Source organism: Equus caballus, chromosome 6, assembly GCF_041296265.1.
Source record: "Equus caballus isolate H_3958 breed thoroughbred chromosome 6, TB-T2T, whole genome shotgun sequence".
Classification (NCBI taxonomy): Eukaryota; Metazoa; Chordata; class Mammalia; order Perissodactyla; family Equidae; genus Equus; species Equus caballus.
In genome coordinates this window covers 83,066,800-83,079,166 of record NC_091689.1, presented here as the reverse complement: position 1 = coordinate 83,079,166, position 12,367 = coordinate 83,066,800, and the positions used below count along the sequence as shown (strand labels likewise).

The 12,367-nt window shown below is 56.6% G+C and overlaps 1 protein-coding gene across 1 annotated transcript; it reads left to right on the top strand.

The window, feature by feature from the left end:
• The first annotated feature begins 3,419 nt into the window (after positions 1–3,419).
• LOC100063511 (keratin, type II cytoskeletal 8) lies at positions 3,420–11,315 on the top strand. Its single transcript, XM_023643611.2, has 9 exons — positions 3,420–4,216; positions 6,875–7,083; positions 7,753–7,813; positions 8,274–8,369; positions 8,962–9,126; positions 9,449–9,574; positions 10,162–10,382; positions 10,519–10,574; positions 10,876–11,315. The coding sequence occupies exons 1-9, from the start codon at positions 3,872–3,874 to the stop codon at positions 11,076–11,078; spliced, it is 1,482 nt and encodes a 493-aa protein (XP_023499379.2). The 5' UTR covers positions 3,420–3,871; the 3' UTR covers positions 11,079–11,315.
• Positions 11,316–12,367: the final 1,052 nt, after the last annotated feature.

Genomic DNA, 12,367 nt, shown 5'->3' with positions numbered 1-12,367 from the left:
ACAGGAGGTTGCTGCCTCTCTGGTGGTCCCTTCCCATTCGGGCAGGCTTTAATCATCAGAACCACCGTTTATCATGAAGAAAAATAGGCGCCACTTACTGAGCATTGACCACGAACACTTTTGGCCTTGAGGCACGCAGCACAAAAATCAGCAATCAAATCAACTTTATTATTCATGATGTGGCTTACTGATGACGGTACCCACCATCTGGGGCTTCCTACTGAAATCAATTGTTGTTGCTGCCTTGGTGCTAAACTCAGCTATTTCTATGCCAACAGTAGGATTTTTAAAGTGATTTCAGTGCTTTGGGGACACTGCCCTGGTGACTACTGAGAGGCAGGGGCCTCTTTACCTTCTGCATCAAAACAAATGCTTCCTTCCTATCCGCTGATCCCCGTGTTGGCCCGCAAAGCCCCCACTTTATATATGTGGCTGATTTATGCTTTTGGGTGCTTTTTTGGTAACAGCTTTTTTGAGCTGTAATTCACATACCGTACAATATACCCATTGAAAGTTTGCAATTCACTGATTTTTACCATTTTCACAGGCTCGCGCAACCCATCACCATCGAATTTAGAATACTGACATCATCCCCAAAAGAAACCCTGGGCTTTTTAGCAATCACCTCCGTTCCCCCCAGCCTGGGGGTGGTTTGGTAACCACAAATCTACTTTCTGTCTCCACGGAGTTGCCTATTCTGGACATTTCACATAAACAGAATCGTGCAATATGTGACCTTCTGTGACTGGCTTCCTTCGCTAAGGTCTTCAAGGTTTGTCCACGTTGTAGCATGTGGCAGGACTTCATTCCCTTTTATTGAGAATAATATCCCATCGTATGGATACGCCACATTTTGTTTATCTGTTCATCAACTGGGGGACACTTGGGTTGTTTCCATGTTGGTTCCTATGACTAGTGCTGTTGTCAGTGTGGTGTCTGTGTTATCAGTCCTGATCACCGAGAGGAACTTGTTTAGACCATCTTTTCTGATGATTGTGAGTGATGTAATGATAGCAGTTACCCTGTCTACCCACCTCTGCTCTCAGCCTTGACACATCTGCCCCGGGCTTCAGGGCCTCCTGGGATCATTCTGTGCCTTCGCTGTGGCCCATGGTGGTGGGGGTGGTGTTGGGGGGGATGGACGGGACATGGGACAGGATGACCCATGGGACAGGGGACAGGCACAGGGACGAGGACGAGTGTCCCTCCCTCCCTTCTGCTCTCCAGGAAAGGCACTTTGGGGCAGCGTCATCTGGGTCGGGCACAGCCTGTGCAAACACTTTCCCTTTTGTTGGGCGGGCAGCGTGTGCGGATCACAGAGGCCAGAGACAGCCATACAAGGAGTTGTACCTGCTGGCCGCCCCAGGCCGGTTTTCTTCCCTCACCACTTGGCTGTAGTCCCGGGGCCTGCCCTTCTGCTCCACCCTGGAATCCCAGGCAGGGGCCGGTGGAGAGGAAGGCCCTGGCTTCTGGTCTTGCACAGAGGCTGAGCATGGGGCTTTGGGGGAAGGGTCAGCTGGGGTCTCTGGGCAATAGGGAGCCGACAGATGAGATGCAAACACTTCAGGCCCTGGATTGTTCTGGGCTGCCCTACAGCCTGACAACCACTGGGTCCCTTGTAGCCCCCTTTGTCCTCCTGTTAAACAAAAGGCACTCCTGGAACCAGGGAACTAGGCGGGAGGGGCGGAGGGGCTGAGATTTCAGGGAGGGCTCTGGGTTGCTGTTTTGTGCTCAGGACTTCAGGTCCCTCCCCCCCATCTGCCCAGGTCCACCGACAGAGTGTGGGGGAGGGGAAGAAGCGGGGAGCCGGTTGTGCTCCCTGCCCAGGGCTGCTCTACCTGTTTGACCAGCTCCTCCTTCTCTCCTTCCGCCTTCTCTGTCCTTGGTTTGGCATCCGGCCATACTCCCTCCCTTTGGTCTCTGGAAGGAGAAGTCTCTCTCCCCTGCTAGGGGTGGTGTTTGTTAGGGAGGGGGTGGCGTGCATTCAAATCACTCTTTGGAAAATTAAGCATTGTTTAAAGGGGCCAGGAGAGGGCCTGGTGCAAACAGGTACTAACTGGATTTCCGTCTGCCTGGTTTAGCACGTCAGGACACCAGAGCCTGGGGAGGCGGGGGAGAAAGGGATGTGGTCATTGTGTTCCCTCTGGGAGCCTCTGGATTTGTCTCTCTGGAAGGGACTTCAAAGAGTGTCCTTGTGTGTGTGTGTGGTCTGGTGTGAGGGGAGCTCGACTGTATGCCTGTCTTCTTGGATTTATGTCTATCCCCTGAGGAGGGGGCTCCTGGGTCTCCTTCCCTCTGGGTAGGGGGCCACATGCCTGTCCTGGGAGCTGGGGGTCTCTGCTAGGGAAGGATGGGGAGGAATCCGTATATGTCCCTCCTGGCAGGTGGGCTGTCCTAGTGCCCCCAGTCCCTGCGGAGGGGCTGTGGGCCGTCTGTCCCTTTCCCCTCTGGGCATCTGGGTATGTGGCATCTGTTGGTCTCTCTAGTTAAGAGCCATCCATTCCCCATTTCATGCCCTGCAGGATCTTTCAGAGAATCCAGCCACAGCCATCAGGTAATTGCAGCTGGAATCTCTGCCTCGGGGACCCAAACCTCCTGCCTTCCACCCACAGCCTGCCCCACCCGGCCCTGCCTAGGCCTGGGGTGCCTTGCTCAGCTCCCCATTCTCCTGCCTTCTGCAGGTGCGTGCTGTGCCCAGGCCTGCTCTCCTGACTCACTCTGTAATGGGTTCAGGGAGACAGGTGCAGGGACTCTTTCTTCATCTCCTCTGGCCAGTTGGGGGCCTGGGAAGAGAAGGAGGGCCCGTGGCTTCAGACTGACTCACCATCAGTGACCCCTCTCCACCCCACCCCACATACCCCACTCCTGCCTTCCTTTCCGTGATTCATGCCCTGGGAGCTGTGGCAGTAAGAATAATGAAGACCCCTGACCACCTGGCTCCCCTCTTGCCTGAGCTGCCGTGGCCCCTCTACCTCTTTGGCCCTCTTCTTTGCTCTCCGTGCTCTTGAGCAAGCCTCACCACGTTCAGCCTGGCCCGGGAGTCCTGTGATCTTGGGAGGAGAGGAGGGCGCTGGGTTGTGTCCAGGAAGAGTACTGTGCAGGATCTCACTTTATTGTGCAGCTACAGACCCAGAGGGAAGACTGCCAGTGTGTGTGTGTGTGTGTGTGTGTGTGTGTGTGTGTTCATTCATTCTTTCCACAAATATTTACCCAGACCCTCTCGGCACTACACCAGGTGCTGAGCGTTCAGCAGTCACTGAGGAGAGCCTGGGCACATGGTTGACCTCCGGGTCAAGGATCCGGAACCCAGGTGCCCTGCCCTCCAGCCTGGGCAGACCTTCGTAATTGCTCTGGGGAGAGACAAACACGGGGTGGTGTCTTTGGAGAGTCAACTGCTCAGGGGAGACCCGAATGCCAGGGATCCCTTTCCTGCTGGGCTTCCCAGTCATTGCGTTTATTTCCCACAGGAGGGAAGGAGACAAGACCCAGGAGTTGGGGTTGCAACGGCTGGGTGACCCCGGGCATGACCGTTCCGGACAGCTTGTGCAAGGCCTGCTGGTTCCTGCCAGTTTCACATTCATTGAATTGCTCTTTTCTGGGCTTCTGGGGTGGCGCTGGAATTGGCTCCTGGGTGGGAGCAGCTCTCTGCTGCCCCCACCTGAGTCCGGCCTGTAGGTGGCAGGTGTCGGGTTAGGCCCGGCCCCCTCAGGGCCTAGCCACTCAGGTACGAGGCCCATCCCCTCCCCTTGGGCTGGGCTCTCCCTTATAAAGGGCCATCCTGGGGCCCTGTCCCCCACCTAGAAGCAGCTTCTCCGCTCCTTCTTGAATCTCCATCTGGTTCGGCTTACTTGCCTCCACTCCAACCTCCACCATGTCCATCAGGATGACCAAGAGCTCCCACAGGGTGTCCTCCGTCCCCCGGGCCTTCAGCAGCCGCTCGTACACCAGTGCACCTGGCGCCCGCATCAGCTCCTCAAGCTTCTCCCGAGTGGGGAGCAGTAGCAGCAGCTTCCGGAGTGGCCTGGGCAGCGGCATGAGTCTGGTCGGGGGTTACGGCGGGCTCGGGAGTGCAGGGGGCATCACCGCTGTCACAGTGAACCAGAGCCTGCTGACCCCCATTAAGCTGGAGGTGGACCCCAACATCCAGGTCGTGCGCACCCAGGAGAAGGAGCAGATCAAGACCCTCAACAACAAGTTTGCCTCCTTCATCGACAAGGTGAGGGCTCCCCCTGCGTGGCTGGCTGTGCCTGGGGCCCCACGAGGGTCTGCGCCCTTTCACTTGGTCTCCCCGTCGGTGGGCACATCCCACTGGCGTCCTGTTGGGCCCCACCACTCTGGCAGCGCTCTCCCTTCCAACCTGTGACTCACTCCTTCCATGCACTGTGGTTCTCGCTGGCACGGGGATGGGGAGAGGGTCTGGGCGGCTCTGACTCTCAATCTCGCGGCTTCCTCACTCCCTCCCCCATCTCGCCTCAACCCGATTTCTGACGTCTGTAAAACTTTCTGCCTGGGAGAATCCCGGAGTCCAGCTGTCGGGTGGGATGGGAGGCCCATCCTCCAGGTTCACCCTCCTCCCTTAGCACCGCCCCGAGCGCTTCTTAAAGTTGCCCCTGTGCTTTTTATTCACATTATTTTTTAATGGTGATTTGATAGGATTCTGGGAGGAGGAAGTGGGTGTCTTGATTCAGACGGGCAAATATTGATTGAGGCCTGTGGCGCCCCAGGGCCCGAGTGTGGGGGCACCACGATGAGTCAGAACTTGGCCCCTGCCCCGGCAGCCTGCAGTGTGGGCGGGTCTCATGGGGGTGAGGGCCAGGCGGCCGTCTTGGGACGCGCTCCTCCACCGGGGAGCTCTGAGCGTCTGGGGTTGGGGGGTGTGTCGGGGTTGGGTGGGGTGGGGTGGGGTAGGGAGGTGCCAAGGGCTAGCTTCAGGAAAGTCCATCCAGGATTCAAAGTCTGCGGGCGTTGGACAGCCCCCCCGGGTTTCATGTCCGGTTAAACCCGAGTTTATGGCTTCAGATAACGCCTCTGTTCGCCAACGCCCCTCTCCCTCCTCGGCCCTTGTCCCTTTCACCCTTCCCTACCCGGCTCCGCCCCAATGGCCTGGCTCCGCTTCCCCAGTGGAGGCGCCAGGCCGGATTTTGCAGCCTTGGGGGGCGGAGGCGCTGCCTCAGGGGCCCAGCGCACCCGAGGATTGGGCCCCTCCCCGCTGACTGGCCGCTGGGCGGCATTGTGGGAACGGAAGGAGGGAAATCCTGGGGCAGATCGGCGCCCAGAGGAATCGGAGTCCCCCCAGGAAGTCGGCCTTCCCCCGTTCTTTGGGGAGGGCTGGCTGGTTCCTTGGTTCGAAGCGCCCTTGGCTGGACTTCTTGACCGCGTTTTGCAAGCCCTGGGGTCCCCGCAGCGAGTAGTTAAGCAAGGCTCTGAGTCCGAATCCCTGGTTCCCAGTCCTTTGATGACTACCTTGCTAGATCTGACTTCCTCATCTATAAAACGGGCTTGATAATCCCTAAATCACAGAGGTTTGCCGAGTCAGGCGTGTAATGTGTGCAAAGAGTTTAGCAATGCTTGGCCCATGGTAAGCAGTCCATTAAAGCGAAATGTTATAATCACTTTTTTAAAAAAATAATTTTGGGGAAGAATGACCTGGAGTGAAAGAGATTTACAAAGAAGGACTCCTTGGATCTGGACTGGCCCCTTAGCCTTCTCTTCTAAGTCCCTGCAATTTGAAAAATGTTACGGGGGGGCCCCCGTGGTGCAGCAGTTAAGTTGGAAGGTTCCACTTTGGCGCCCAGGGTTCACCACTTTGGATCCTGGGCGTGGACCTACACACTGCTTATCAAGCCATGCAGTGGTAGGCGTCCCACATACAAAGTAGAGGAAGATGGGCACAGATGTTAGCTCAGGCCAGTCTTCCTCAGCAAAAAGAGGAGGATTGGCAGCAGATGTTAGCTCAGGGCTAATCTTCAAAAAAAAAAAAAAAGAAAAGAAAAATGTTACAACTTTGGATGGATTAAGAAAAATGCATTCTTCTTCTTGGAACCAGTCTATTATTTTTAAAAAAACATTTCCCCTCTACCATGCCTTAATTTCATCCTCACCTCTGGATTCCTTGAGCCCCAGGAACCCAGGACCTTTGTGTTAGGGTAGGAGGAGAGGGTTGTGGATGCAGAGGTGGGGAGGAGGGGGTCTTCAGTCTGCAGACAGATCTACCTAGTCTCTTGCCTCTTCCCTGGAGGAAAGTGACTTCTGCACAGCGATGGGGCTCCTGAGGGCCTGCCTGAGTTCCTTCAGGCCACTGCAGGGTTGAGGACACCCAGGCTCAGAGAGGGGAAGCAACTCAGGTTATGCAGCACAGGTTAGCAGCAGTGTTCCAGCCCAAACCCAGGTCTTCTGGCCACTGCTCTCCAGGCCGTAGGGCTGAAGGTTCCCTATCATCTGTATGAGTCCCTCAAGGCCACTCCAAAGAATGATGATGATGATAATATTATTTGATATGAACAATTGACATTTCCTTTTTTAATCTTATATAAAGTGTTGATCAAAACTTGGCTGTTTTTATTGATCTCTAATATACAATCTAAGTAAATAAGACCTGCTTGTTCTGCAAACACAGCTTCAACATAACTCTCTCCTAGCCGTCCGTTCCAACCACGCCCCTCCCCCCAGCACAAGAGGGACATGTCCCCCCCCTCCCCACCCATGCTGTCTCTCTCAGGTCATAGGTGGTCCTCCCAGAGCAGCTTAGCAGGTCCCTGCGTTCTGGAGACCCCACTGCTTGGGGAGCGGGTTAGGGGAAAAGACAGCGCTTGCTTCCCCCAGGCTCTGAGCTGCGCCTGATGGGGACCTTTTTGCTTCCTCCTCCCTCATGCAGGTGCGGCATCTGGAACAGCAGAACAAGATTCTGGAGACCAAGTGGAGCTTCCTGCAGCAGCAGAAGACGGCTCGGAGCAACATGGACAACATGTTCGAGAGTTATATCAACAACCTGCGGCGGCAGCTGGACGCCCTGGGCCAGGAGAAGCTGAAGCTGGAGGTGGAGCTGGGCAACATGCAGGGGCTGGTGGAGGACTTCAAGAATAAGTGAGCCATCCTCCTCTCCCCCCCCCTCCCCCCCCCCCCAATGGAAGTCATCTTGCCCTGCCCCACCCCTTGGGACCAGAGGCTTGAGACCCCGTGGCCCACTGCTTGTTGGGCAGTGCAGTCTTATATGATCAGGGTGACCATATGACCAGGTTTTCTCAGGACAGTCTGGGTTTAGCCTACTGTCCCAGCATAATTGCTAATAACACTCACCCTCTTTCAATCTCAGAACTGTTTAGATTAAAACAAACTATGTGTTTCCGTTTATGTTGTAAACCTACGGTGAGAGAGACAGGTAGCCAACAGACCTCTGAGGTATATGTACAGCCCTGGCCCCTATTTATTCCTTACGCCTGATTCCCAACACACCCCAGAAAGTTCTGTCTGAGGTCTCATGTCAGTTCCCGTTGCTAAGCCTCCTAATATGCCTGATCCAGTGTGTATTCCTGGGTTTGGAGAGAGAGGTCCTGCTCTAGGCCTTTGCACTGGCTGATGACAGCATGGGGTAGGGGTGGGGGGAGAGCAGCTGGCTGGACAGAAGGACCAGCCCAGTCCTCTCATATCCTACATCTCCATGAGCTGAATTTTCTAGATGTTCTTGCCCCCCTCCAAGACCCAGGCAACCTCACCTGTGCCTTCCTCCTCTGATGGGAAGTCTTTCCTCACCAGGTATGAGGACGAGATCAACAAGCGCACGGAGAAGGAGAATGAGTTTGTCCTCATCAAGAAGGTGAGGGGTCCCCGCCCCCCAGACCCTGGAGGCTGGGCCTAGAGACTTGGACTCAAGGCTTTCTGGGTTCTGTCCGTAAGCGTTTTGAAGTATGGGACAACATCAGGGTGCCTCTAGGTATATAGCATAGAAAGGCAGACAAGGACAGAGAGGTACTTAGCTGCATTTGGACAGAACTCTGGACATCGATGTTGGGACGTGGTTAAGAAAAGGGAGCAGTGGAATTGGAGGTCTGGTAGAGGAGGAGGGGCGGGGGAGGGGGAGAGCTGCAGGAAGACGAGATAAAGGTGTTTGGGCTGGGGATGCAGGTGTGATGGGCAGAGGCTGGGCTGGAGGATCAGGCCACAAAGTGAGGTGGGGAAGGCCATTAGTTGGAAGCTTCTAAGTCCAGGCCTTCAGTGGCCCTGGGTTGGGGTCGGGCGTGCGCACTCAGCTCAGGCCCTGCCTCCCCCACCCCCAGGATGTGGATGAAGCTTACATGAACAAGGTAGAGCTGGAGTCCCGCCTGGAAGGGCTGACCGATGAGATCAACTTCTTCAGGCAGCTGTATGAAGAGGTATGTTCTTGGGGGCTGGAGACTGAGGTTCCCCCAGCCCCAGCCCCGAGTGCACCGACAAGGGAGCCCCACTAAACAGTTACAGCGACCAAGATGAACCCAGCGTGGATGCTCCATGTGTTCTGTCCCCCTCCATGAGGGAGGGTTTACTACCCCACTGCACAGATGAGAACATGGGCTCAGAGGACTGAAACAGCCTGTCTAAGGTCGTCACACACAGAACAAGGACCCACCTGCAACTCAGGCCCGCGCTGTCCCGAAGCCTTTGTCCTGGGCTTTGGGGCCCTTTGGGAGCCCTCTGCGGGCTCAGTATTGGTAGCTGAGAGCGTGGATGGGCTCTGCCCCTCTGGTTCCTCACCCAAAGCCAGGTTTCCTTTCATGCCTGCCTCGTTTCATCTTTACTGCCCTGCAGGTCCGGGTCTCTGCCCCATCTTCCTTCTTCAGGAACTCTGCCATCTCCCAATCCTAACTCCTACCTGCCCCTCTCCTCTGTTGCTGGCCCCTTGACTTGTCCCCTAAGGAAGGCCCTTCTGCAAAGGGGGGCTCCTTATGTGCAGGCACAGAGCCTCCCCCCCTCCCCTCCCCACCACAGGAGATCCGTGAGCTGCAGTCCCAGATCTCGGACACATCTGTGGTCCTCTCCATGGACAACAACCGCTCCCTGGACCTGGACGGCATCATTGCCGAAGTCAAGGCCCAGTACGAGGACATCGCCAACCGCAGCCGATTGGAAGCAGAGTTCATGTACCAGATCAAGGTGAGGAACAGGGTCACTAGGCTGCCCTCCACTCCTGGCCAGTTCTCTGCCCTCGTCCATGATGATGGAACAGAATTTCAAACTCCACTCTGCCTGCTGTAGACTGGGCCTGCTGAGTGGGTGCTGGAGAGATGGGGAGATGGGGGCGTCCCCTTGCCCGGAGGCCTGGAAGAAGGCCTTCAGTGGTGTGTGTGTGGGGGGATGGGGTGGGATGACCTGGGCTCTGGTGACTGGGCTGAGAGGGCACTCCCCTTTGGATGGAGGGCACCTTGGGTTCCAGGGGGTGCCCTCTCGAGCCCCACTTCTCATCTCACACCCGCAGTACGAGGAGCTGCAGACACTGGCTGGGAAGCACGGTGATGACCTCCGTCGCACAAAGACGGAGATTTCTGAGACGAACCGGAACATCAACCGACTCCGGGCTGAGATCGATGGCCTCAAAGGCCAGGTCTGGGCTGGATGGGGGGTGGGAGAGGATGCAGAGACACATCTGGGTGACAGGAGATAGTGCAGGAAGGAGGGAGGGGTCTGGGGGTTGGGGAAGGGATCCTAGATCAGAGTTTGGGAGTTGGAGGGGCAGCTATGTCCAGCTTCCTGAATGGCTACTGAGGGGCTGAGGGATGCTGAGGAGGTCATGGGGGCCATGGCAGGGGTCAAAGGGGGCTGGGCAGGTAGGTTGGGGTCCAGGATGGGTCCCCCAAGCCTGCTTTATTTTGTCTGTCTTATATATCAGGGTAGGATTGGGCTCTGCTGCTGTAAGGAAGTCTAGAAAGTAGAGATCTAGCCTAGTTAGGGTGGCGATAATGCCTTGTGGTGTCCTGGGTGAGAAGTCTGTGCAGGGAAGTGCCTGGAAGCTGCTCATTTCCCCATTCCGCCTCCTGAATCTTGTCAGTAGCATTTTCTTTGAGCTGGATGGAGTTGGTTAGTCTAGATCAGGGAGGGGGTCACTAAAGGAGGGGAAAGGGAGGGTAAGCGCAGGGGGAGGAGGCCACCAGATTTTGCTCTACCTGCTTACCTGTGCCTCTCCCCGCCCAGAATGCTGCCCTGGAGGCCGCCATCGCGGATGCTGAGCAGCGTGGGGAGCTGGCTATCAAGGATGCTCAGGACAAGGTGACCGAGCTGGAGGTTGCTCTGAGAACGGCCAAGCAGGACATGGCGCGACAGCTGCGCGAGTACCAGGAGCTGATGAACGTCAAGCTGGCCCTGGACGTGGAGATCGCCACCTACCGCAAGCTGCTGGAGGGCGAGGAGAGCCGGTGGGTGTGGTGGCCTCTGTCTGGCCTTGGTACCCCATCCCTGGGACCTGGGGTGGGGAAGGGTGGGACTTGGGTCCTGTGTCCTGGGACAGGGCTGGGAGTTGGTCTTGACATCCTACGTGTCCTCTGGGTACAGGCTGGAGTCTGGGATGCAGAACTTGAGCATCCATACCAAGACCAGCAGCTACTCAGGTGGGTGTCCTGGCCTTGGGGTGCAGGGCCGGGGGGTGGGGCCTTTTTACACAGCTCCTATACATTTCCCTCTTGTACGGCTGAGGAAGCTGGGGCCCAGTTAATGTCCTGTCCAAGGTCACATAGCTAATATCAAAGCGGTCCCACTCTGCTCTTGGTTTTCCCCAGCAATCCTTGAGTCCTGAACCAGGGCACTTCCCACACCTGGGGACGAGGTAGGGAGTGGCAGGGAGAAGGGGGCCTGGACCCTGATGTGCGCACGGGCTCCTGGGCTCATGTGGCTGCCTCTGTCCCTGCCCAGGTGGGCTGAGCTCGACGACCTTCGGGGGCCTTACAAGCCCTGGCCTCAGCTATGGCCTGAGCTCCTTCCAGTCCAGCTTCAGCTCTGGTGGGAGCTCCGGCCCCATCAAGCTCATCGGCCCCCCCTCGGCCATCGTGGTGAAGAAGATTGAGACCCGCGATGGGAAGCTGGTGTCCGAGTCGTCTGATATCCTGCCCAAGTGAACCACCCCTGCCATCCCTCCCAGCCTCCCCACTCCCCTGGCTGCCCCGGAGGCTCTGGGGCGGGGAGCTGTGCAGGGGAGCGTTGGAACAGGAGGCCCACCAGAGGCTCAGCCCCAGTCCTCAGCCCACCCTTGGGGGGAATCTACTGCTCGGGGTACCCCCTTTTCCATGCCCCCACTAAAGGCCAATTCAAGTGTCTTTTCCAAAATAAAGCCTTTGCTGGCTCTGTCAACCCTCTGCTGTGTGCAGCCCTTGTCCATGGTGTGGGAGAGACGTGGTCAGGAGGCCTCCTCCTGGGACTCAGAAGCTGGGGGGCCTGGGCAGTGGGGGGCCCTGGGGAGGAAAATCTGGCCTTCTTGAGGCTGTTCCCAGAGAGACTTCTTTGCTGAAAGCTCGTCCATGCCTTGGTCATTAACGTGCTCTCAAATACCCCATGTCATTTTATCTGTGCAACAAACCCTGTGAGGCAGGCAGAGGGGTCTTAGGCTGTCTTCTCAGGAGAGAGTCTAGTTTCCATTCTCGTAGGAGGAGGTCGGCCTCAGGACCACTGCAGATAAGGCAAGCCAACCTCAGAGAGACCAAGTAATTGGCCTAAGTAGAAAGTGGCAGATCTGGGCTTCGAGCCCAGGCCTGTCCGGTTCTCCAGCCTGTGCTCCTCCTCAGCCAGACCCATGGTGCTCCCCTGGTGGCCAGAGATGGCTTTTTACCATCTTCATTCCTTTATAGCTGGGGACCAAGGAGTCCTGGTTGGGGACTAAGGAGTCCTGGTTTTCTCGCCCCTTAGAGGCCCAGAGTCCATTCTTATGGACTGGGCGTGTCACACCCACGGTTTCTGAAGCCAAGATAGTATGGGACTTGGCACCGAAGGGTGGGCTCTTCCCAGCTCCACTCGCGGTCTCACCCATCCTAGCTTTCTATTTCTACGCCTTTACATGGCGTTTATGTCGTATATATGGCCGAGTATGTGCAGGGCGTGTGCATTCTGTGTTTGCATGTGGAGGGTGTGCTGTGTGCATATGGGTGTGTATAGGTTCTGTGAAGTGTGTAAAGGGGTTCACCTATCTTTGTTGAAACACAGTCTCCAGGGGGCAAGGGAGGAGCAGAGGTTTCTGACACAGCTGGGTGCAGCGGTACATCTCTGACGCTTGGCTCCACGGCCGCCCCGACGGAGTCCAGGCAGACACATTGGTCCCTTAGCCCTGGACTAAGTGTGGACAAGCCCTCACTTAGCACGACTGAGATGGGGGCATTTGCAGACTTCCCAAAATACCAAGGGAGAATAAACACAT

Excerpts from the sequence above, each read along its gene's own strand:
- LOC100063511 (XM_023643611.2), top strand. The coding sequence starts at position 3,872 with ATGTCCATCAGGATGACCAAGAGCTCCCACAGGGTGTCCTCCGTCCCC. Across the intron at positions 7,814-8,273 it reads AGTTTGTCCTCATCAAGAAG|GATGTGGATGAAGCTTACAT; the intron begins GTGAGGGGTCCC and ends CCCCACCCCCAG. Across the intron at positions 9,575-10,161 it reads TCGATGGCCTCAAAGGCCAG|AATGCTGCCCTGGAGGCCGC; the intron begins GTCTGGGCTGGA and ends CTCCCCGCCCAG.